Source organism: Dromaius novaehollandiae, chromosome 13 (genome assembly GCF_036370855.1).
Source record: "Dromaius novaehollandiae isolate bDroNov1 chromosome 13, bDroNov1.hap1, whole genome shotgun sequence".
Lineage (NCBI taxonomy): Eukaryota > Metazoa > Chordata > Aves > Casuariiformes > Dromaiidae > Dromaius > Dromaius novaehollandiae.
Genome location: NC_088110.1, coordinates 13,592,579 through 13,615,218, shown reverse-complemented (window position 1 = coordinate 13,615,218; position 22,640 = coordinate 13,592,579). Strand labels below are relative to the sequence as shown.

At 43.8% G+C, this 22,640-nt stretch overlaps 2 protein-coding genes and 2 long non-coding RNA genes across 6 annotated transcripts in view; 2 read left to right on the top strand and 2 right to left on the bottom strand.

The window, feature by feature from the left end:
- The window catches only part of PEPD (peptidase D), a 199,441-nt gene extending 196,385 nt beyond the window's left edge, over positions 1-3,056 (top strand). For all 3 annotated transcript variants that reach the window (XM_026107578.2, XM_026107580.2, XM_026107579.2), the window contains one exon: positions 2,377-3,056. In XM_026107578.2, the coding sequence (XP_025963363.2) occupies positions 2,377-2,526 (150 nt within the window). In that variant the 3' untranslated portion in view covers positions 2,527-3,056. The remainder of the gene's footprint in view (positions 1-2,376) is intronic.
- Positions 3,057-8,364: 5,308 nt separating this feature from the next.
- CEBPG (CCAAT enhancer binding protein gamma) lies at positions 8,365-8,817 on the bottom strand. The gene has a single exon (XM_064519581.1). It carries the CDS (start codon positions 8,815-8,817, stop codon positions 8,365-8,367), a length of 453 nt encoding a protein of 150 aa, XP_064375651.1.
- Positions 8,818-12,707: 3,890 nt separating this feature from the next.
- LOC135329782 (uncharacterized) lies at positions 12,708-14,360 on the bottom strand. Its single transcript, XR_010391460.1, has 2 exons — positions 14,204-14,360; positions 12,708-13,041 (listed from the first exon to the last, which is right to left on the bottom strand). It is a non-coding gene; the product is annotated as an uncharacterized LOC135329782 (long non-coding RNA).
- LOC112987623 (uncharacterized) overlaps positions 13,996-22,640 on the top strand; it is a 35,695-nt gene continuing 27,050 nt past the window's right edge. Inside the window, exons 1-3 of the long non-coding RNA XR_003260323.2 lie at positions 13,996-14,229; positions 15,526-15,586; positions 20,344-20,409. This is a non-coding gene — a long non-coding RNA (uncharacterized LOC112987623). The remainder of the gene's footprint in view (positions 14,230-15,525; positions 15,587-20,343; positions 20,410-22,640) is intronic.

The following is a 22,640-nucleotide window of genomic DNA, read 5'->3' as shown; positions in this document are numbered from 1 at the left end:
GCTTCTGAAAAATGCCATGTTGTGCAGAAAAAGCAAAGCCTCCCCTAGGGTGTTTTTAGTGAGCCCCTGAAAGGCGCTCGCGCGGCCGGAGGCCCTGCACCTCCGTTTGCTGTTGCTTTAAGCTGTGCCTGATTCCAGCCCCCTTTGCGGAGCCCTGAAACGAGCAGTGCTGAACAAAGAGCCTGAAAACAGGGACGGCTCTGAGAGCCAGTTTCATAACAACTGTCCCCGCTGGGAATGGCAGTCCCGTGTCAGCGAGCCTTGCCAGTCAGATCCAGCATCTTTTGTCCATTTGGACAGCAGACAAGGCCAAATGCTGAGCTCTCCTGTAGGGAAGGTTTTGCAGGTCCTCTGAAAAGTCTTCTCGTTGCCGGTGAGTTTGAGCTCGATGTGAAGCCTGGAGAGTGTGCATAAAAGGGGCAAATGCAAAACTTGTCTCCCTCCCGTGAAAACCTCTATTCCTTTGCACTCGTGTTCCTGTTAAGCAGAGGGAGCATATGCAGTAGAAGCGGCGAGTCTTTCTTCACGTTTCAGCTTAGGTTCCTACAGGCAGAGGCATGGTCAGATTCTGGAGAAAGCTGTCCCAAGAGCGGTCAGTGAGGCCCCATGGGAGCAGCAGGTCTGGGTGCCTCCAGCCACATCCCGTGGACCATGTGGAGCTGCTGACGGAGAGCAGGCTGGTGGTACAGTGCCGGTCCCCTCTTCCCATGGCAGCCCACTGCCCAAGAGGCAGCTAGCAAGGCTTGCTTTCTCCTGCATGGTCTCCAAACACTCCCTCTCCCGTATGATCTGTGGCTGTGTGTGGCACCCTGAGCTCACGGGCCTCCCCAGCCCTCCTCTGCTGCGTTCCTGGCCTTGACAGTTCCAGCACCCCCCTGTGCTTTTCTCCATCTGGGTCTATTGCCTCCCCCCTCTGCCAGAATCTCCTTTTCCAGACTCCTCCTCCACCCCCATCTCTCTTCGTCCATATATATATATATATATTTTTTTTTTTTTTGCTAATCTTATTCTCTAAGCAGCTGAATGACTGTGGCTGAAATCTCTTTGTAGCAGATACAGCAGTGAATTTCAGCTCAAATAGGTGACACTGCGAAGCTAGAAATACTTGGGAAGAGATCCTTCCCATAGGAAGAGTTTGCTAACATTGTGCTTCCCACACCCCAGCTGTGCCCAGCTCTGTGTTGGTTGCTGTGTTTGCTGGTGGGAGGCTTTGGCTTTCGCCGTGCCACTGGCTCTGCCCCTTGGGTTCCTGCACTTCTACATGACTCCCCTGGGGCCGGTGGCTTTCCGGCAGGGCCGGGTCCATCCAGGCATGCTGTGCTCAGGTCTCAGACCCGTGACGCTCTTTGCAGTGTGACAGTGCTGGTGAGTCCTTGGTTTATTATTCATTCAGCTGGCCAAATTCGAAGCAATGCATCAAAAAAACCCACCCTGTAAAAGTCATTGAGTGCATGGACTTGTTCACCCCGTGTTGCCCATCTCCCCTGCTGCAGCAACGCGTGGGCCTGGCGGAGTATACTGAGGGCAAGGAGACCTACAGCTTTCAGATTTACAGCTGTCCAAATCAAATGTGTGAACTCAGTGGAGTTTGTTTAATTCTGCTTTATAATACACTTAACTTGATACCAAGTAGAAGAAACAATCTGGCAAAGACATCATTAAACAGTTTAATAAGGACTGGATGACTCATTTTGTTTGAACAACTGGATTATTTTGCAATCAGACATACAAATGTTAACCAGCTTTATTTTTAGCTGAAAATGTCAAGAGGTCAGAAAGAATTAAAGCAACTGTAAGGTGGGAGTCCCCAGAGTTTGTGTTCTCTTGGATTTACACCTTACTAAAATTGCTTTTATTGCAGCTTAGCGACTTACTAGCATTTTTCTGATAAGATAACGGGAAATGACTATGTAGGCACATTTACTAGTAAGAAGAGATTAGAGTCAAATAGAAATGGAACATACTTTTCATTTTAACAGAACAAGAGCTGGAAAAACTGAGAGGATATGCTTTTCTCTTGCGTGATTGAAAACATAGTGGTTGTATTTTAAAAGGAATGTCTGACCTGCTAGGACTTTCTCATCAGCTCAGATTCTGTGTTTAGAGTATCCACTGCACGCTATTTCATGTTACAGTTCCTCCTTTGAGAGTTAATTGTGTTTAGAGGAAAGAGAATGTGATTTTTCAGTGCAAAGCCTGCAGCTCAGCACCAGGACTGCTTTGTGTACAGGGCATCAGTAAGACGCAGGCACCGCGGTCGGATCTGTCCCTTGCAAGCTCTGCACTAGCGAGGCTGGTGGCAAATCCAAGGAAAACGTTTCTTTGGCTGCTCCTGCTGGCCAGGCCGTATCAGTAACTGCATGTTCTCTGTGACAGGTCCGAATCGAGGATGACATCGCGGTGACGGCCACTGGAATGGAGCTGCTGACGTGCGTCCCACGTACCGTTGAAGAAATAGAGGCTTTCATGGCAGAAGGCCAGAGCGGGGCCAAGTCATTTGACTGCTTGTCCAGCCAAAAGCAGTAAACGTCAGGATGGTACTTACTGTCTCACGCTAATCAGTCATCGTTATGATTTAACTCTGCAGCATATAAAATAAAGTGTATCCAATTCTTAATAGCAAGAGAAGCAGGCAAGCTATTAGCTGGAATGATTCATTCACTAAGGTAGAAGGCTTTGGCACTGGATATCCAGGTAACTCAAATGTTGCTACTTGCAATCAGCAGTTTACATTATGAAGTGCCAGCTAAATAACCCTGCTGCATTATCAGTGGGGCTTATACTCCTTCCAGATCTCAGCTCATCTTTCTTCCAATAAAATCTGAATTTTGGTGATAAGGACTCTTTAAAATACCAAATGGAGTATCTGAATGCTGTCAACAATTGTAAAATCTAAGTCCTTTTTCTAAACTTCAGCACAAATATTACAAAAAAGAAAGTAAAAATCTCAGCCATTCTCAGTGGACATCATGACACGTATCTATCTTATGGATCTTATTTCAGTGTTGATGGAGTAAGCAGAATCAGATTTTTATTAAAATTTATCCTTGGCATCATTTGTGCTCACAACTTCGTGTTCATTATGCTCTTCCGCTCCCTATTCCTGCTTCTTTATCTGACCTTTCTACCAATTCATGCTCTGGAAACTTTGACCCTTCGTTAGCCAGATTTTTCTGCTCTGGGTAGTGAGTGTGCTGATCCTTCACACACAGCCCACAGCCTATTAGATTTGTACATCTACTTGTCCCTAAAAATGTAGATTACCGTGGTGTTCAGGAGAGCTGTAAAAATTGCAGGAAGAGAGTCTCTTTGGTACAGAGCTTAGGGTCATGCAGCAGAATATGCTCTGCAGAATGATCGAGTTCTTTTTAACCATCCAATGTTAGCAGGTGCAGAATTAAATCACATAAATTTTATTTGGATACACCACAACTGTATTAATAATGATCATAGAATGATTTTTACATTCATGCAAGAATCAAATTACCCAGAGAAGCCTTTGTTTACAGTATTTACTCTAAGTGTTCATCAGCCTGCAGGAGAATAAATACATTTCTTGCATCGTAAAATAGTCCTAGTTGCTGTAATTACATCAAAATAATTTTGCTTACTTTATGAACGCATCACAACTCCACTCAGTCTGCAGGGTCCTTTGCAGAGTTTGTGTGCATGTGCCACGCTTCGTAGTCCAGCTGATGCGTTTGCCACTGATGCACCTTCCCCCCGCACGCTGCCTCTGCCATGTCGCAGACAGAGTCACAGCGGTGCGTTAGGGCCTTTCCGCACCCCGTCACCGGCTGTACAAGGATTATCCCCACGCACAGGGCTCTGCTGACTTTATCTGCTCGACAGCTCTGCTGCGTTGCCCGTGTTCTGACGCTGGCGCCTCGTGAGCTCGGACAGGGTCCAGCAGCTTGTGAACTACTGCGGTGGCCTCGCCTGGGCCAGCCTGGTTTTGGGTCTGGAATAAAATCTTTAGGAATTGTTAAGGGGGTTGCTCTGTGCAGACTGCTAATTAGGTCGACTGGTGCGACAAGAACATGTTCTTTATTGTTCTTTATTTCTAACTGCTAAGTGACCCACTGCCAAATAGGAAACTTTGCATGTTGGAGACCAGAAGAGCGACATTGTGAAATAATCCAGGGGACTTTACTCCTCAGGGTTGATGTCACTTTATTAAAAAAAATGAATTTTTTTTTTTTTTTTTTTGTAGCAGTTACTTGGCTGTGGTTTGCAAGAGGTAAGTAAAGGAGGTTTTGATTGACAAGAGGAAGGGGTGCTGAGGGGAGGATGTGAGATGAGCAGCTTTTATCTGTAACTGTGCTAATGCTTCCTTTTGTGGTGACTGGTCTGAACTGTAGTACTTGTGCAAAAGACTTCAGGCCTTGCTTTGGTAACCTCGCAGATACATGAACACAGAAACCTCTTGGCACTGCTCCAGACTCATCTCCCTCCTAAAACCCTGGAGATTTATTCAGTGCAAGACTGTGCTCATGGCCTCGGCCTCATTCCCTCTGAGTCAAAGTACATCGGTGTAGCACGCTCTGAACACACCCAAGAGATCACGCACTGCTCTGGGCACTCTGAAACCTGCAGTTGCTTTGGTTCAATAGCTGTTACTATTTTGAATTAACACTTCACAGATTTACAAAAAAGAGAGTTTTGGAATTGTTTCAATTAAGCTGTAGCCCAAGTCTAGTTAATAGGCCTTTCCCTGCCTGTGATTAATCTTGGCAAATGTTGGTCTCTACTGCTGCAAAACAGGTCGAGCAATCTGGCAGTCTGCAGGAGGCAGAACTGGTTCTGCTTCGACATGTACCAGCGAACACAACCTGCGAGGAGCTCTGGAGGGAAAAAGCAGGCACTCACGTAACGAGCTGCTCTTTGGCTGTGCTTGCCCGAGAAGTGGATGTGTTTCAGCCTGGGATGGTACACTGTCTCCGATTTTTCCTTCATCTCCAGGCCAGTGACTATAAAATTCGTCTTTCCTTCCAGAACTCTGTTCTGTAATTATGATAATTTTTATCCACTTAGAGCAAAAAGTGAGTTAGAATATTTTTTTCTAAATTAGCATCTGTAGGGCAGGCAGCAAGAAAGCATGTCTTTAAAAAAAGGCAAAATTATATATAATGCACTTAAAATGTATTAGTGTATTTGTGTGGGGAGACAGGTTATACCAAACCTTTTTTGGCTTCATTAGGGGGTTTTTAGGCTGTTAGATATCACGGTTTCCCAAATGCCTTGTCTCCCTACTGCAAACACACTCAAATAGTGTTGCACCAAAATAATAGGAGTGCATTGTGTTGAGCAAGGTTGTGTATTTGAAAAGGTCCAAATCACTTCTGAACTGATATATTTAAATTGCTTCAGCTCCCTAGGGCTGGATGCACTCTGGATTTATCTGCTATGCAAATTATGCTGCTGCAGCTACACTGGTATAATTAAAGTGGTAGAACCTCCTAGTGCTCATAGAAGTTACAGAGTAGAGAAGTTCTTTTATTGGTACGGTAGGAGAATGGGAATAAGGGTTACTGGTGAAACGCACTGTGCTGTATGTCTCTCTCGTTGTGGTAGGCACTGTATTCTGTCAAACAGTGGTTGCTTATAAGAAAGTTGTGTCAAAAGGAAAACCCTAGCTTTTATAGGCATCCAGAGACTTTTTTTAATGTAGGTGCATTTTTTTGCTCAGGCTTTGCTCAGGAAGAAGTTATTTCATCACGGACGCTTTCCGGTGCCTTCACGGTGGAGGGGTAAGGCTGAGGCGTTTTGCAGCCGTGCAGTCTGGGTGCTGCAGCTTAGGGCAAGCGGAGGGAAAGCCTCTCCTCCGCCTTTGCTCCGAGGGGGGGCTGAGACACAGCAATTCTGCCCAAAGGCTGGAGGGCCTTCAGAGTAACAGATTCATGCCTGTCTTGCAACCCACCTCCCACCGAGGGGGGACTTAAAATAAGATGTTACGGTCCTGGATCAGTAGGTTCACCTATTGAAAGCAATGCGCTGCACGCAGCCTGTACGCTTCCCTAGGCACACAACGCAAGTGCATAGACTGCTAAACCAGAAAAGTCACTCTGCAAACAAATGACTTCTCATAACGCAGAGACTTTTTTTTTTTTAAACAAGAGGGAATTGGTATCAGTGCTGTCAGGAGTAACAAGTGGAAAATTTAGCCCTCCAGGAGCATCAGGAATTCCTGCATTTCCATTGGAAAGACTCTTATTCCCAATCAAGATACAAGAAATCATTGCTCCAGAGATAGCTCACTTTCACCAAAATCGGAAAAAGATACCGGAGAGAGTTGGAGCCTCTGTCCTGGTTATCAGGAGATAATTCCATATTAACCTATCAAGCCAACGACAGGACAACAGCCATATGGCCCCAATTCACAGAGGAAATAAGCAGGGATAAGCCTAGCTCCTGCCTTTCACACCAGTGTTGGTGCACAATGAACAAATGAGAGGCTTTCAGGTTATCGCTTCTCTTTGGCATTTTTTTTTCTCCAATCATAACCTTTTCAGTGCAATATCCTTTCAGGAAAGGTAGGTGCAGGTCTTTAATTACTTTTTTGTGTTTGTGAAATTGCAACTTCAGCCCAAGCTGTAATAAGTTCCTGATTCTCTTTCCACTGAGTAAAAACCTGAGGGGAGGACAGGAATGAAGACAGTCTGACTGATTTCTCAGAGACAATACCTATTTGAGGTAGACACTTCTGCCTTTGAGGGAAAGGGAAAAGGGACAGAAAAAATAAGTCCAGCATTAGAGGCAAAATGTTTTTATTAGCTTCTGTTATTTCAACCTTGCCTACTTAAGCTGCAGCTAGAACCAAAAAACACACCTTTGTAAAAAGACTACCATAATCCAAAACAGTCCATAAAAGTCTTCTGCATGTAATTACCTTTGCATTAAAAATTTAAATTCAAAATGAACTTTTGGAGGCTTTATTTTCTAACAGCATCTTCACAGAGCTATTATCCAAGTTCTCTTCCTAGGTACAGATACAATGCAAACAAGCATCCTACAAAATAACCTATGGAAAAAGGTAGTGTGGGAGGGAAATTAAGACAGTGTAATAATCCACTAGCCAGACACACAGGTTAAATGTAACACAACCATACCATCAATGAAATATTTAAAAATGAAAATAAATTAAGGTTACATCAAACTTCCTGCTTTATTTTTATTGTTTAAATCCTCAGTACAGTACATACCACTGCATTATGGATCATGGCAAAGACTTATCACTAGCATTTAAAAATTGCTATAGAAAAAGTTCTATGAAAATAAGACAAGACTGAAGATACTCCTTCACACAACTCTATGATGGCTATAGAAGTTCTGCTGAATCGATTATTCAGACCAGGGCCATTTATTTTTAAATCACTTTGGATTTCTGTAAGATCTTTATGGCAAATCTGAACAGCCATGAAAATGGAAATGGAAGACAATGAGCAGTGATCCGTATATTCTGACTGAACAGACACTGTGTTACCCCTTCCATTGCTCAGCCAAGCTGTACACATTTTGTTCTCCCTGATACTTGCACCTTGGCAAGAATGCACTTTTGCAGAGCACAGTTTTTTGGTAGCATTTTGACATTTTCTGAAAACCAAAATCATGCTCTCGTAAGGCCCCAGAGTCACTATGTGGACAATGTCAACGTATGAACATAGGCTTGAACGGCTTTCTCAATGTGCTGCTTTACCCCTTACACATGATGCTTCAGACTATCATTTGCAGTGTGGAAGCCAACTGCCTGTATATGTCATCATAGTATACTGCTATTTTTCTAGAAAACATTAGTAAGCGTCCCAGCTCACTATTACTACACCCTCCCCATTAACTATAACTGGGTAAGAAGGACCTAAATGGTGCTTTACAGAACTTGCTCTACAGATTTAAAGTAGTCCACCAAACAAGAAAGCAAACTCCCTCTACGGCCTCTGCAGTTTTGTAATATGTAATGGAAAAAAACAAAAGGCTTAAATACATTAAAAGGTACTTAAAAGACATTTCATCCAATTATCAGTCACTGATACTACAGTGAACCATCCTGCTGGATTCCTCTCATTATGCAAAATATAAGAAGGTAAGTGAACGTTTCTGTGGAAATGCTATTTCTCTAATACTAAGCTCCTTGTTGACTGTGAATTTAGATCATCTGCATTTATTAGCCACACCTTTTAGAGAAGAAAAATAGTTAACACTTTAAAACAAGTACTCTAAAATTATGTTTTAGTTGTATCAAATCTTCAGTGTTAAACCTAAAAAGAAAATCTCCACAAAATAATGGTTAAAAGAACAGTTTTTGCTCGGTTACTGCATGGGCAGCACAGACAAGCTGTATCTCTGGAGTTCATTTCATGACAGTGTCTACTGTCCGTTGTTTTCTGGATTTGTTGTGGTGGTTTCAGTGCCAACAGGTTGCACATTGTCTGCAAGATTGTGTGCGTGCTCAAGGAACAAGTCTTTCAGTACACTCAGCTCCTTGGTCAGGAGCTTAATTTTTGCCTCTAAACGTTCATTTTCTTCTTTGAGCTGGTTGACTCTCTGCAGTGTGTCTTGTGCTTTTTGCTTGCTTTTTAACCGGCTCTTTTTTACTGCCATGTTGTTTCGCTCTCTGCGCTGGCGATACTCATCACTGTTTCTATCCACAAAGGAATTCTTCTTTCCCTGCTTGCTGGGAGGCACAGCTTTGCCTCCACCACCGGGACTCACAGGCACCAACTGGGGAACCTGCTGCAAACCACTGGCGTGTGCTTGGGTGTGAATCACGCTTACTCCATTCGCATCTGTCACCGTGTTCTGCTGGGATGTCTTGCTCATTTGGACAGGCTCTTCTTCAACACAACAGAATTTATTAGGACACTGAAAACCTTTAAGTTTCTAGAATGTGTTTCCAACAAGTCTTCACATGGATTAAGGACAAGTTGAACCTAGTAGGAAAAAAAAATGCTATTAAAGGTGCTGCCTTCAGCTACAATCTGGTACATAACTGGCTTTAGTATAAGGTAGTGATGGTACAGCTGGCAGTAACACATCACTGCTATGCTGGAAAAGTTGCCAGCTACTGGGAGATTTCAGAAGTCTCTCGAATGTATTTGGATTGGAAGGGACTGTTACTGGGTCATCTAGTCAAGCTGTTTGCATTGTTCACTGGATTTACTCAGTTATTCCAAAGCCATCCCTGATGGATGGGTGTCTAGCCTAGCCTTGAAAATCTCCAGTTTCACAACCTCTGTCTTGGCAACAGGTTTCACTGTCTAACTTTTCCTCCAGTTATATAATTTTCTTAATTTTTAGACTGAATTTTTCCTTCTGCAGCTTAAACCTATTAACAGCCTGACTCTTGACCAACAGGAATACTTGATCCTTGTCCCCTTCAGACTCTCCGTCTGGGTGTATGCACAGACAAATTCCTCCCTGGTCTGTTTTTCTGGAGAATGTGCTCAGACCATCCACCTTTCCTCCTACATCTTACAGCATCTTCCAGTGCTTTTACCTACTCTCTCCTAAGATTGTTTCACCAGGTTTAGGGTTTTTGAAGATTATGTCCTAACTCATGACAGTGCTTTAAGGTCTCACTGAATGGAAAAGTTAATTCATTAAAGCTAATGTAATTAATTGGACAAAAATATTTTCCATGTTAAATTTCAGAGTGAAATCGTATTTATTCTTTCTGAGCTTATATATTTAACTAATGATATCAAAAAACAATGAAGCAGCAGAAAAAAAGACTGATATTAGTGCTGCTGCATGTGTGCTCTGAAGGCTGTGACAGTGACATTAAAAGAACCCCTTCAACCACAACCAAGGTAAGACAAGGTAAGCCTGTAACAGTACTGCGGCGAGCAGGCGGGACAGGAAGGTGGGGTTATGGCACTGAGAGAGGCACTGCACTGGAAGCAGAGGGGACTGCTGCCACCACGGGAAGGAACGGAGGGGTCACAGCTGGCTCGCCGACAAACGACCTTCCCCTGCTGCAGCTTCCAGGCTCTTGCCCCAGTCACTGTCCGCTCTCCTCTCCAGCAGGCAATCAGGACTGCAGAGCAGCACGTCCTCTCGCCTGGCTCGCCTTCTCCTCGTGCTGGGGGTCAGCCTGCTCCGGCGCCACTGGCGGTACAGCGAGGGCCCCCCCCAGCTGCTGCCGGGACGCAGCCCTGCCAAGGCTGACGGCTGCTCCCCTTGTCCTCCCCTCTCACGGGATGCGACATCCTAGCCGTCTGGGGGATAAGGTTGGGAGAGAAGAGAGGACAGGGCAAGAGGGTTCTCCTAAGCTCCAAAATGCCTACCTATAGCTCCAGTGAAAAGTGCTTACAGAAAGGACAAATGAGGATTCATTGATTGTCTTGTTAGGTTAAAGAAAAGTATCTAACTGGCATAAAATGATCCTAATCTGGAAAGATCTGACTGCATTTCAAAGGGGCAGCCCTGTGCTCTGTCACACGTGTACAGGTTATTTCATGACTAGTATTCCTCAACTTCCTTGACCCTCCTCCCACACGAGAGGGTCTGTCAGGAAAGAAAGCAATCAAAGTTAGTGGTAGGCAATGCTAATTGCCCAGTATCAGAGGGGTCCAGCCTGCAGCTTACAGGTTACATCAATAACACCGCAAGACATGGATTATTCTAGTCCTGTGCCTAGTTAATGAATCAGTATGGTGAGATGTTTGTAAACGAGCTGCTGTGTGTTATTTTATACTCAGGGGTTCATCAACTGTTTGCTGTCCTTGTTTGTTTGTTTGTTTTTCTCAGCAACCTGAGTTGCCACTTTATCTTCTGCAATGTCGTCATTAACAAGGTTAAAATTTTACTGTGTAGGTCAATTACAAATTTTCTTTCATCATCTGAATGGGCCAGAACAAGATGCAGCTGCAGAGTGCACTTCAGTGAAATTCACAGAAAAGCCTAATAACTTTGGGCTGAATGTTATTCAAAATTAACACTTCTGTCACTGAGAAGTCTTCTCACTTCAAACGAGTGAGGAAGACATGAGTTCGCCCACCCCCCTCCTAACAAGCAATCTTTTCATTAGGAGTAATATTTCAGGGCAGAAAGAGCCCATTGAGCCTCTCATCTATATAGCTAAATCTATATATGTACTTACTTAACACTTGCATTTAATATTTTCCTAATTTCAGATCTTAAATAAACTTTTGCAAACCACACTTACATCTTAGGTTCTGACTGAAGAAGCAATCCAGATCATCAGCTGAACAGAATATACAGCTAACAAGACGTCTGTGCACACAAATACTAGATCTGCAGGACCAGTCACAGTAGCTGCATGTGTGATTGCACAGATGTTTTTAAAGTCAGGATGCAACTATTTGCTTTTCTGGCTTTGTCTCAGTTACATTTCTAAATATAGCATTTCTATAGCCCTCAAATAGTATATGGCTATGACAACCAAACCCTTTCACTAATTTTTGGGATGTTTTCAAAGTTGGACAGAATACTTTCCTATCTCCTCTATTTCAACAAATGACAGTCTTTGTTAACTTCATCTGGACAGCCTAGTTAAGTAACCTGTGTGAAATCACCATTTTCACTCACTGCTTTTTTTGCTTCATGAGATACTACAGAGGAAAGGGTGGCTTTTGCACCTGAAGGCACCTCACCCAAAGTTTAACAAGTTTCTTCACATCACCAGGTTCCACGTGCTACTTCTCTCTATGCTATAAAAACTATTTAATATTGCTTTAATATTAAAGATCTCTATCAAATTCCCCTGTAGTTCAAAGGAAAAGGATTTGTTCCATTAAATCAAATTTTAATGGAATACTTGAAATAAGTTCTTAGTTGCGCAGTCTGTGGATCTCAGCAAAGATAATGAACCAAGGTGTCTCACCTCTCAAGTAAGTGTTCTGGCCATGAAGTACAGGGTATTCTGGAATGGATCTTCCTCACCTCCTTCCTACTGCAGCAGATCCATTCTGTATTAAATAACTATTCCTTGAGGGAGACAGGTTCCTGTTTGGCCTGATGATCAGAACACCTACCTGAGATACTTGCATGCCAGTCCTGCCCCAACTAATATTTATACAAAGCAAGTAGCGCTAACTGTACGGCATCCTAAATAACCGAAGAGCAATAACAGCCAATGCTGGAAAGTACTTCTTTCTCCCGGTTGTCTGGAGGCTGGATCTATATTGCCAATTTTCAGTTATACAGTAGAACAACGAGACAGAAAGATATCCTCTATAACAACAGGTACTCTGGGGCATTCAGGGAATATTGCAAGGAGGTTTAAAGGCTGCAGCTAGGAGACATAGGGAAGGGGTTCTGAAGAAGCTGAGGTAAAGCACACGATAACTGGGGAAGAGCACGAGGAGGCAGCTGGGTCTCACAGGGTTTGGTTCTCAGGTATCCTGCCACAGACGCAGCTGCTCCGCTCCTCTCCAGAAACAGGTTAGTTTGCTGCGAATGGGGAATAGCCCCAGCATAGCAGGAGGCAGCTCCTTGGAGAGACGGCTCAAGTTTCCTAGCATCTTGTTCCCATAAAGCAGCTCATTAGCTTGAGCTCAGTGACAGCCCTAGGCTGGTTCCACCCAGCACATGTTAGCGTTTCCAGTGGCCAGTTAAAGCTGCCTTCTTCTCTCCTTGGGCCACCAACTGGCCACCCACTACAGCATAAAGCTGGTTACTCAGAGGTGTCCTCTCAGGGGAGGAAAGCTCCTTACAGTCTGAAAGCACTCCTCAGGGACCACAGAGACTCCTGAGCAAATCAACACCTTTATTATCTTTGCTTTTCCAAAAGGAAAAAAAATTAAACTTCCCAGTTTTTGTTTTGGGGAAAAAAAAATTTGTTAATTAAACCAGTATTTTACTTAGCAGCAAAAAATATAAAGTGTTTCTCTCTGCTTCTTTTTCTGAGATGCGACTTGGTTGACTCTGATCATTAGGATGACTTTACTGTACAAATTCGATCAGCTGTCTTGTCTATCCAGTGCAAAATCAGTCCAAATCTGAACAGCAATACATGGCCTCCTTTCTCATGGGCTTCAGTAGGAATACCCCAGTAGGATCTGACTCTAAATCCAGATGATCCTGTATAAAGAACAGCAGCATAAAACTCCCGGTGTGCGTTTGCTGAGCAGAAGAAAGGCCCAGCTCTGCACGGCCGCCTGCAGCGCCTCAGCTCCCAGGCAAGCTAACGAGAGCTGACCATAGCTCTCGCGTTCTGGAGGTCAGGCGACAATTCTTCAGAAGATGAAGCCAAAATCTATTATCTGTTGCCATAACAGGCAACATTGCTTTCCTATATTTTTCTCAGAACCTCCACTTTTTTCATATACAAGAGAAATGCACTCCAACATGCTTAAAAATGTGCTCGAAACATCTAAGATACGTATTTTCAACTACAGTCTAGCAAAACCGATGATGCAAGACTTGCAAACCATCTGAGATGCCACGAGGCAAAACCACGGAGGTGTCAACTGGACTTTGTCTGATGAAATACAATGCAACTAACTATTTTTAAAGATGAGCTAATTCCTTGCATCTTAAACTGTTTCAGAAACATACGTTTCTACACTTTCCGAGCAGGCGCTATAGCCAGCGCGATATAATCTCGTACTAAGCTGTCCGACTGACTGACAAGGTGTTTCCTAGCAAGTGTTAGGAAAAAAAAACAACACTAAACTGTCAAGCTCTGTGTTTTCGCAAAGTTGAGCATGGAGTTATAAAAGCGCGTCTGGGAACCAGAAAGATTTTTAAAGATACTGAGAGCTTAAGAAGGTAAAAAAAGGGGAGCACGAGCTGCCAGCAGCCCTGTGCTGTACCGCGAGGCGAGGCAGGAGCGGCGGTGCGGAGCGGCCCCGCAGCAGGCTCTCCGCTCGCTCCAGGAGGCGGAGCGCGTCCGCGGGGCCCTCGGGATCCCTCCCCACGGGCCTCCCCCCGGGCAACGCGGGCTCGTTAACGGCCGCCCTCGCGACACCCCTTTCCCGCCCGGCGGCCTCCCTCCCCCCCCCCCGCGCAGCGCCCCCCGCCGCCGCCTCAGCGCGGGGCCCCGCCCCCGCCGCGCGCGCAGCGCCGCCGCCGCCACCGCCGGGGGGAGGGGAGCGAAGGGGAGGAGGCGCGCGCCGGGCCCGCGGCCGCCCGGCCGTTGCATCATGCGCGGCGGCGCCGCTCCACACGGCGGGAAGGCCCGGCGCGGCGCGGCCCCGCCGCAGCATCCCCGCGACCCCCGCGCCGCGCGCCCTGCACTTACCTGGCCCGGCGGCGGCTGCGGCTGCGGTACCGGCCGCGGGCGGGCGGGGAGGGGGCGCGGGCCGGGCCCGAGTCTCTTTCTTTAAAGTGTTGAGTGCGGGCGAGCGGCGATTGCGAAACTCTCCGCGCGCTGCTCCCGCCCCCTCTTCGCCCGCCCGCCAATGGGCGGCGACGCTCCCGCAGGGGCATGATGCAATGCCCGCCCGGATTGGCAGCGGGCGCGGCCAATCAGGCGTCCGTCAACACGCTTAAAGGGCGAGGCCGTGTTTTCTGCGGGAGGCCGCGCGCCCCGCGGGGGTGGGCATGGCGGTGGCGGCCCGGCCCCGCGGGGAAGGCCCTGGCGCTCCTCCCCGTCTCACCCCACCCCGGGGCGGGGGAGAAGCCGCGTGCCGCGGCGGGGCCGCGAGGCTGCCGAGAGCCGGGGGAGGCGGCGGGTGGGAGCGGGGCGCGGGCCGCTGGGAGGCCTCCGCTCCCCTCGGGCTGGCGGGCGGCAGCGAGATGCCGCTGTCCCGGGCCCGGGCGGAGGCGGCGGCGCGGCCGCTGGGCCGCGGTGGCTCCTCCAGGAAGGCGCCGGCGGGAGCCGAGCCCCGGTGTCCCGTTTTCTTTTTCAGAAGCTTCACCCACGCACCCAAAAGGGGCTGTAAATAGGGAGGTGAGGTAACAGCTAGACCCTGGAGCCCAGTGTTGTAGGAAGAGTGTGCGCAGTTTCACTGGTGTGTGTTTGCTGCTCCGGTCTTCTGGGGGAGGATTTTTGGCCCGTAAAACTTCCCAAGCGTTTTGGTTTGCCCAAGTTATGCCTGAGCGTGTGCTCTATAAAAACATGTGCTCACATCTTGGGTTTTACATGCCTAAACTGTGATTATGGCTCTCTTGAGTGGAAAAGATGTACGAAGACCCCCAGGTGTGTGTGTTTGCAGCAGGCAGTTCTGAAAGTTGTCAGTTTACAAGGTGATGGGGGTTTGAACAGGCTCAGGTGTGCAGGCATCCAAAAGAATAACGTGGAAAAACGGCGCAAAGACCTGTCTGTGAAGCACGCTTTACGTCCGCCAAAGAGCGAGAAGAATCAGATCTGTAAACACTGTTGCACAGCTCAGTAAAGTAGATATAATTACTTGTATTTGTCATTTTTATGGCTTTCTGATGTTGTGTCAGGTTTTTTTTTGTTGTTGTTTTTGGAAAGCCCTGTAGAAAATAAACCTCCTTTGCAGAAGAATTTTGGGGATTAGTCTGGGCAAACAGTTTTACTCAGCTCATTACTGATACTGTTTCTTTGTCAGTCATCACGTATTTGTTTTAACATTTCTAATTTTTTTTATTTGTCAGTTGAAACTTACGTTTTCTCTGATGGTGACTCATCCATCTGTAACTAGAGCAAAAATTCCAGGTAAGCATTAAACATTATTCTCTATTTATAATAGTTAAGTAAGTGTGTGCTCTTGGAAGTGCTTTCCTGGGATTGTAGAGCACTTTATGACCACTCATTAATCCTCATCAAAGGAAGCTGAGGAAAATACAGTGTAGACCTACTCATTCTCATAGTCTGACACTTTAAACATTAAAGCCCATACATAATTCCACGCACTTAAGTAGCTCCAGTGCTTGGTTGGCATTGTATCCTATCATGTGAAAATCATCACACAGTGTGCTTAAGAGTTTGTAAGGTAAATCCATTTCTTCCCACAGTGTTGCAGTAAAAATAGAGTATGAAGGAAGAAGTCTAAAAAGTAATCGCAAAAACATATGGACAGCTACTCTTCAGGCATGATATGGAAACATACACCTTACCTGCTTATTCACAAATTACGTGAGCCGTGCGGCAGCTGTGGGGTCCGGCATCGTAAGCAGGCCAGTCCCTGCTGGGGTGGAATCCTTTTCACTCTGGTTCTGGATGGGTTGCCATAGCAACACTCTACCCACAAAGTGTGTGTAATAGTATTTATTAGCTTTAATAGTATCTTATTTTCACCTATATAATCCAGTCTCACAATTCTTTGAAGGCTCTATTCCTTAAAATAAAAATCATACAGATATTCAGCATCCTCAAATAACCTACAGAAGATCACAGTTAGAGGCAGAAAGGCTACTGGAAAAAGAAACGGTCTGTGAGAATTGGAGGCAGAAGGTGTAAAGGGGAGAGGAGGCTTTTAGGGTGACTGTCCCTGTTTATTACCTACTTTGTATGATTCACACTACTGATTAATTGGTTTGGGGGGTGTTGCAGCTAACCAGAGGTTGTACACATTATACAGAATTTTAATGTGTGCAGCCTCTGGTTAGCTGCAGTACTCCCCCAAATTAAAATTGAGTATATGCAGTGATATAGCACTGCAGAACTCAGTATGCTCCCTTAACCCTTACAAATACATTTAAGAAGTTCTCTGCAACCTTCCACTTATGGCATGTGAAAACAATTTTATCTCTTTTTCAGTCATTTTTATTTTGTGTCTGATTCCAGTGTTTGTGCTTGTTCTTCATGGGCGGTTAATTCTTTGTCCTAAAATAAAAACCATACAAATATGCTGGACTGCAACCTACACTTTAAAAGAAATAATTTTTTTTCTATAAGCATTCAGTTCTTTACCTCCGTTTCCCTTGTGGTTAGTCTTCACTGGACTTTTTATTTCAGACTTGCACATTTCTATTGAAATTTACTTTTCACACATGATGTTGCTCTGTAGTTTTCTTCTGGTCTAACATCTGTGCATATTGAATTCTTCTAGATGAGAATTCAATCATTTGCTTCCCTGTGATTTAGAACAGAGGAAATTATATGTATCTATATAGCAGTGAGTACTTTTTTAAAATATTTTACAAATAGAAATATATAGGTCCCTTAGGTCAAAAGACACAGTGCCAGGCTGTGATGTGAAGTGTGCTAATGTATTTGAAGTCAAATATACTAAATGATACCAAAACCTTTTGTCTTTCTGTAGAAGTCATCCAGAAGCTGAAGGGACACAGATCTGTAATTCCCCACCACCACCATTTAGTGTTTCAATTTTAATCATCCAAATAGAGCTGCATCATAACAGAATATTGAACAAATAATTAGAAAGCAACAGTAGTAGTGTGTTGCTGTCTGTTTTGACATGGAAGAAAGAGGACAAAAAGAAAAGTTAGTTCACATTGCTATTGTGATTCTTGTTATAAAAGCTTTTGTTAGTAGCTGTTAACCCTACTCTTTCAACGTAGATTTGTTTGAAACTGGACAGAATTTCTTGAACATGATCACATTCCTTGTGTTCACCATGCAGATGGCATTCTTTAAGGGATATCCCAGAAATACAGAGTCTGTAACAGAGGTTCTTCGTCGTCTTATGATAGTGAAACCGTCTTTTTATGATAGCCCCTGCACCTTGGTTTTAGAAGAAATATTTTTTGCGTTGAGGACTGACCTACATGAAGATCAGAATAATATTGTTAGAAATTTAGATTTTGTACAGTTGAGGTTATAAAAGCTCCAGAAAGCAAAAGGGCAGCTGAGTTTCATTTACTGGGAATCTGGCTCTGTTAGAAAACTGCATTTCAAAAAATTAGATTCAGAAAGGAAAAAAGAAAAACCTCTTATCAATACCTCTTTTTTTAATTTGTTTGAAAAAGCTTGCACTTCAAAAGCACAGAATTTCTGAGCAGTTTCTCAGTCTGATTTGGTAGATACCATATGGTTTAAATGGTAGAAATTTGACTATTAACAGAGTATTTGTCAGTAGCAGCCTTTATGAATAGGTGAAGAGAAAGGAGAGGAAGTATTGCTTAGTGGTAATCACTATTTCAGGAGTGTACTTCTAATTCTAGCACTGACTTGCTATAGTCTTGGAAAGTTGCAGTGCTTTTGTTCTAGAAAATACTAAGTAAAGAAAAGAATCATTCTATTCTAATAGCAAACATCCATTTTATTGTAACATTGCCTGGAGTTCATTTACAGGAAAAATCCAATGCCTTTGTTCTTTCTCTCTATGCAGCTAATAATTCTTGCAACAAAGTATTTACAATTTCTAATCCTCCTTCTGTTGCATCTTCCAATCCTACTTTTATGAAAGAGATTAACTCAGTGAGATGTGCAGAATAAAGGGAATGCTTCCCAGAAGGAGAAGGACCAACAAGCAAACAGCTATTTGCTTTGCCCCCACATCTTCTGTAGCACTTTTAGAGTCAGCCAGCTGCATAGGTAAAGGAGTGATTTATGCCTATTGTTATTAGGTTCATGTTTTCATACATTATTTTGTTTGGTAGGCTTGTTTTTTAACAATCAAACATCAGAGACCTCTTCATTCACAAAAAATGTTGTTGAAGATAAATTTATTTTTGAGTGAAACCCTTACCCTGCCTATGTGGGTAAGGGTTTCACCCTTACCTAGCCCTTGTGCTGTCAGGAATTTGTGCTTTGCATCAGTCATTTATCAGGCCACACCTGTGCAAAAATTTCCTGATACCAATGCATACATACTTATATTTTGCAAGCTGGTACTTTTATCTGAGAAGCATACCACCACAGCAGTGACATCTTGAGGGATTTGGAGGTAGAAGGCCATCATTACCCCAAGTACCCTTTGTCTTTTTGTGACAATTCTTTGTATGTAAAAATATTTTTATGAAAATGTGGACTTTTAAAAATTTCAAATATGTCGTTCTCTCTCTTTTAAGTATTCCAGAGAACTACTTAGTAGATGACCAACATATATTAACGAAATAAAAATTGCCAAATGTTCATTGGTGTTCAGTAGCCACAAGTCCTTTCAAAGCCAGTGAAGCTGCTGAGGCTTACTATCTGTGACCTTGTATTCAGATGCCTGAATACAGAATTAGGAGCCTTGTTGTATGTATGTGACTTTGGAAAAAAATTGAATGTGTCGCTGAAGGCCTGGGAGAAGGCTTTAGGTGTGTCACATTACCCTGAAGTGTTCAGATTTTTGGAAGAGCATCTAACAAAAAAAGGAGTGCTATGTTTTAACAAGGATTTTACAGTTCTTGTCAAGGTATGGTTGTGTTTAATGTTCTCTGGCTTTGCTTTGACACCTAGTGCTCCAATTAGAGTTGGTGTAACCTTTGTTGTGAATTTCATTGGGGCCTGGCTTAAGCTTTAGCTGAGCTTCTTCAGTAGTTGTACTAAGCTTAATGCAATGTGCAAGTCTTTTCTGATATCTGAAGAGTATGTTGGGGATTTTTAGACAGCCACTGATCAATATTGTTTTTTACTGCCATCTGTGTGTAAAATGTTAGGCAAGTTGAAGCTGCATAGCTAAAAATGATTAAAAAACAATAGATAAATGGATTCAAAGGAAAATGCTATGTATTGTGTGCGTATGTGTGTATATGTAAAATCTGGTTCAAAAGAGGCTTGTTAGAACTGAACAAGTCTGAGCGAGAATTAATGGCCCACACCTGGGAATAAGAAGTGAATTCTCAGGTATCCAGGTTTAGTAACTGCCACACCTGTCCTATATTCCCAAAAGCATAAATGAGGTCTGCAAGGATTTAGATAGCTTACCTTCTGAATGCACAGTGCCATGGCTTTTTTCCAAGGCATCATCAGTCACCGCATGAAAATCCCCACCCATAATTACTAGGGCATTATTTGTCACGGGGAATACTCTAATGAAGAATTTTGCCTTATTCATATGATACCAAGAAAAGTAAATAGTTTTAGGGTTGAATTTTACCCTGATTTTAAAACGGTTCTTCAGAACAGAAACCTAAAATAAATACTCTTACAAAAAAGCAGTGAAATTGGAGAGGCATAGCTCTGTTTCTCCTTCACTCCGATAGTGTTGGGAGAATAAGGACCCAAACTTCTTTCTTCCCAATGGCTTTATTATTCCCTGCAACCCCATATGACCTTTGATATACCATAAAAGCTCAATGAAGAGCCACTTGAAAAGCAAAAAGAAACAGAGCCTGTCAGAGCACTGGTGGGGGGATAGTCTCCCTGATTGTTTACCCTTATAGAAATGAATAGGAAATGAGTTATTTATACCTGGATGATCCAAAATACGTGGGAGGAAATTTTGAGAAAGTATACTGGCAATTACAGAATGTCTGTCAGTGGGCTGCTGCTACTAACTTCTAGGAGAATTTTGCTTTAGACATCAGTGACAGCAATACTTTTGTCAGTGAGTACAGCGCATGTCTTCTCTCCAACAGAAAAGAAAGGAAGTGCTTATTGCAGCAGTGCCGTCCTCCTCCCAAAAAGTTGATTCTCCAAGTTTGGTGAGTTAACTGGCAGAAAGGCCTTTTCTTTTTCTACATCCTGAAATGGAAGCAAATTCTAGAAGGGTGGCAGGGCACAGCTCACCCTGCTCTTTGGCTCAGAAGAGCAAAGTGATTACATCTGCGATTGCAGGCACCTGAATATCTCTGTCATAGTGAAACTATCAGATACAAGCTAGCACTAGGTTTCCATTGAATATAAACATTGCAGCCAAATGGGTAGGAATAGCCACTTTGATAACATGTCCTGGTGATAATATCAATGGAAAAGGGCTCATCTGATTTTCTCCCCTCTTGGCAGCAAGTAGATCAGATTTCCCTCAGATAGTCAGGAAAGGCTTTATGCTCCCTCCATTTCTAGAATACCCTTTGAGGTCATATGTCTGCATCTCACCTGCCTTAAAAACAAACTCAGCAGATATCTGTATAGGAAACTGTCCTTCATCTGAATTGTCCAGCCATCGAGTGGGTTTTCCTGCATTGAGCATGATTTATTTGGTTGAAATCATAAAGATTTTTGCCTGAATTCAGGATCAGCAGTATTACAATAGCGTTGATGTGAGTGATTCCCAGGGGAGCAGCCTGTCTGCCGAAACACGGCAAGAAAAAGAATAATATGCACAGGAGAAGTTAATGCAAACACCGAGTACTTTAAAATGGCCTGAACCAGCTCTCCCAGACTCTCAGTGGTGCGACTGCACTGGCATTCAATGTAATACCAGCAGCAAGCTGGCAGGGACTGGAAGTCATTCCACTAAGGCACAGTGACTTCCCTGAAGATTGTTTTTGTGCTCAGAAGATATCAGGTACGCAGAAGAGGACTTTACCAAGGCATATGGCTATTGTAGAAACCTTCAAAACTCAAAATGAATACAGTAAAATGGTCGTAATTGTTTGTCTAGATTTTTGAGGCCCCCCTCCAGGGATTACAGGCATTGCTTTGAAGTCAGCCTCAGTCTCTGTGGAAATGTGGTTTAGCAGTTGGAGAAAAGGACTTCGCTTACCAGGATATGAAATTATTTGAGGTGTATAGTTTATGTGCACCTTGACCTCTTATCCTTTTTTTTCTTCTTCTCTAAAGCCCTTTGACATTAAGGGACTCCACAGATGAGGCAAAACTGAGATGTGTAATGCACATATTCGTCCTTTTTATAAAGGCATGAAGAAAAGATGAGCGCACACAGGTGTATGTGTGCTCCCAATAGGAATATGCACGCAGGCAGCCAGTCTCAGAAAACTCCAGCTATGGGAGACTAATTTACTGTTAACGAGCTAAGGTGGGATATTGTGCTACACTGGTGCCCTAATAACTGGAAAGCCTTGAGCACAAATGCATTAAGTGTGGTTAGATTTGTAACAAAATACTTAATTCCTTTGAATGTTCTCCTAATATAGAGACATATACTAAGCTCTGGTTTATGGCATCAGTAGAGAACACTGTAGATATTCTCAAATAGTCCATATGTCTCTGGATTTTATTAGGTAAGGGGCACTCACTGTGGCCATAATTTTCATGGGAGTTCACAGATAGCTCTCAGATACTAGAGCAGCATTGATATCTGAACTATGGTAGAGTTAAAGTGCTTGCATGCTTTTAGTTTGTTTCTGAGTGCTTTTAAACAGACTTCTAGAAAGCTTTTCAATAGACTTAGAGTTTGATACATGCCACATACTCTCCTTCACCACCACCAGATGGTTTTTTTTAGCCCCAAATGTATAGACCCAAGGACTAATTTTCCAGTCCTGCAAGGGGAATTTGACTGACTAGCTCTGAGCCCACTGAAACAAATAGGCCAAGGGGCACCGGAGCAAAGTCTGGTTTCCTGAAGACTTAGTTTTCAGTTGATAAGGCATGAGCTCCACTCAAAATATGTTACGCAGTTTAAATGTTTAGCCTTTCGCAGGTGGATTCTCTAGTGCCTAATATAATGCAAATCCACAGGGTGGCTTTTCCCACTGTTGGTGCATTTATGGGATCTAGGTTACCTATCTGCACAAAACTTGTAAGACTTTAAATGCTTCCAGGATCTCTGTTTCTCAGATTTGTTTCAGATCAGCCAATGGATGCAGTGTTATTAAAGAAACATTTGCAGAGATGCTCACATGGACATCATGATCACAAAAGCTTCTTTTCCATAGGAAAGAACACACACAGGCACACGTGTGTATTATTATATATCCCAGACTGTCCAGACTTATGCTTCTGTAGTCCTGGCAGAAATGTTAAAGTC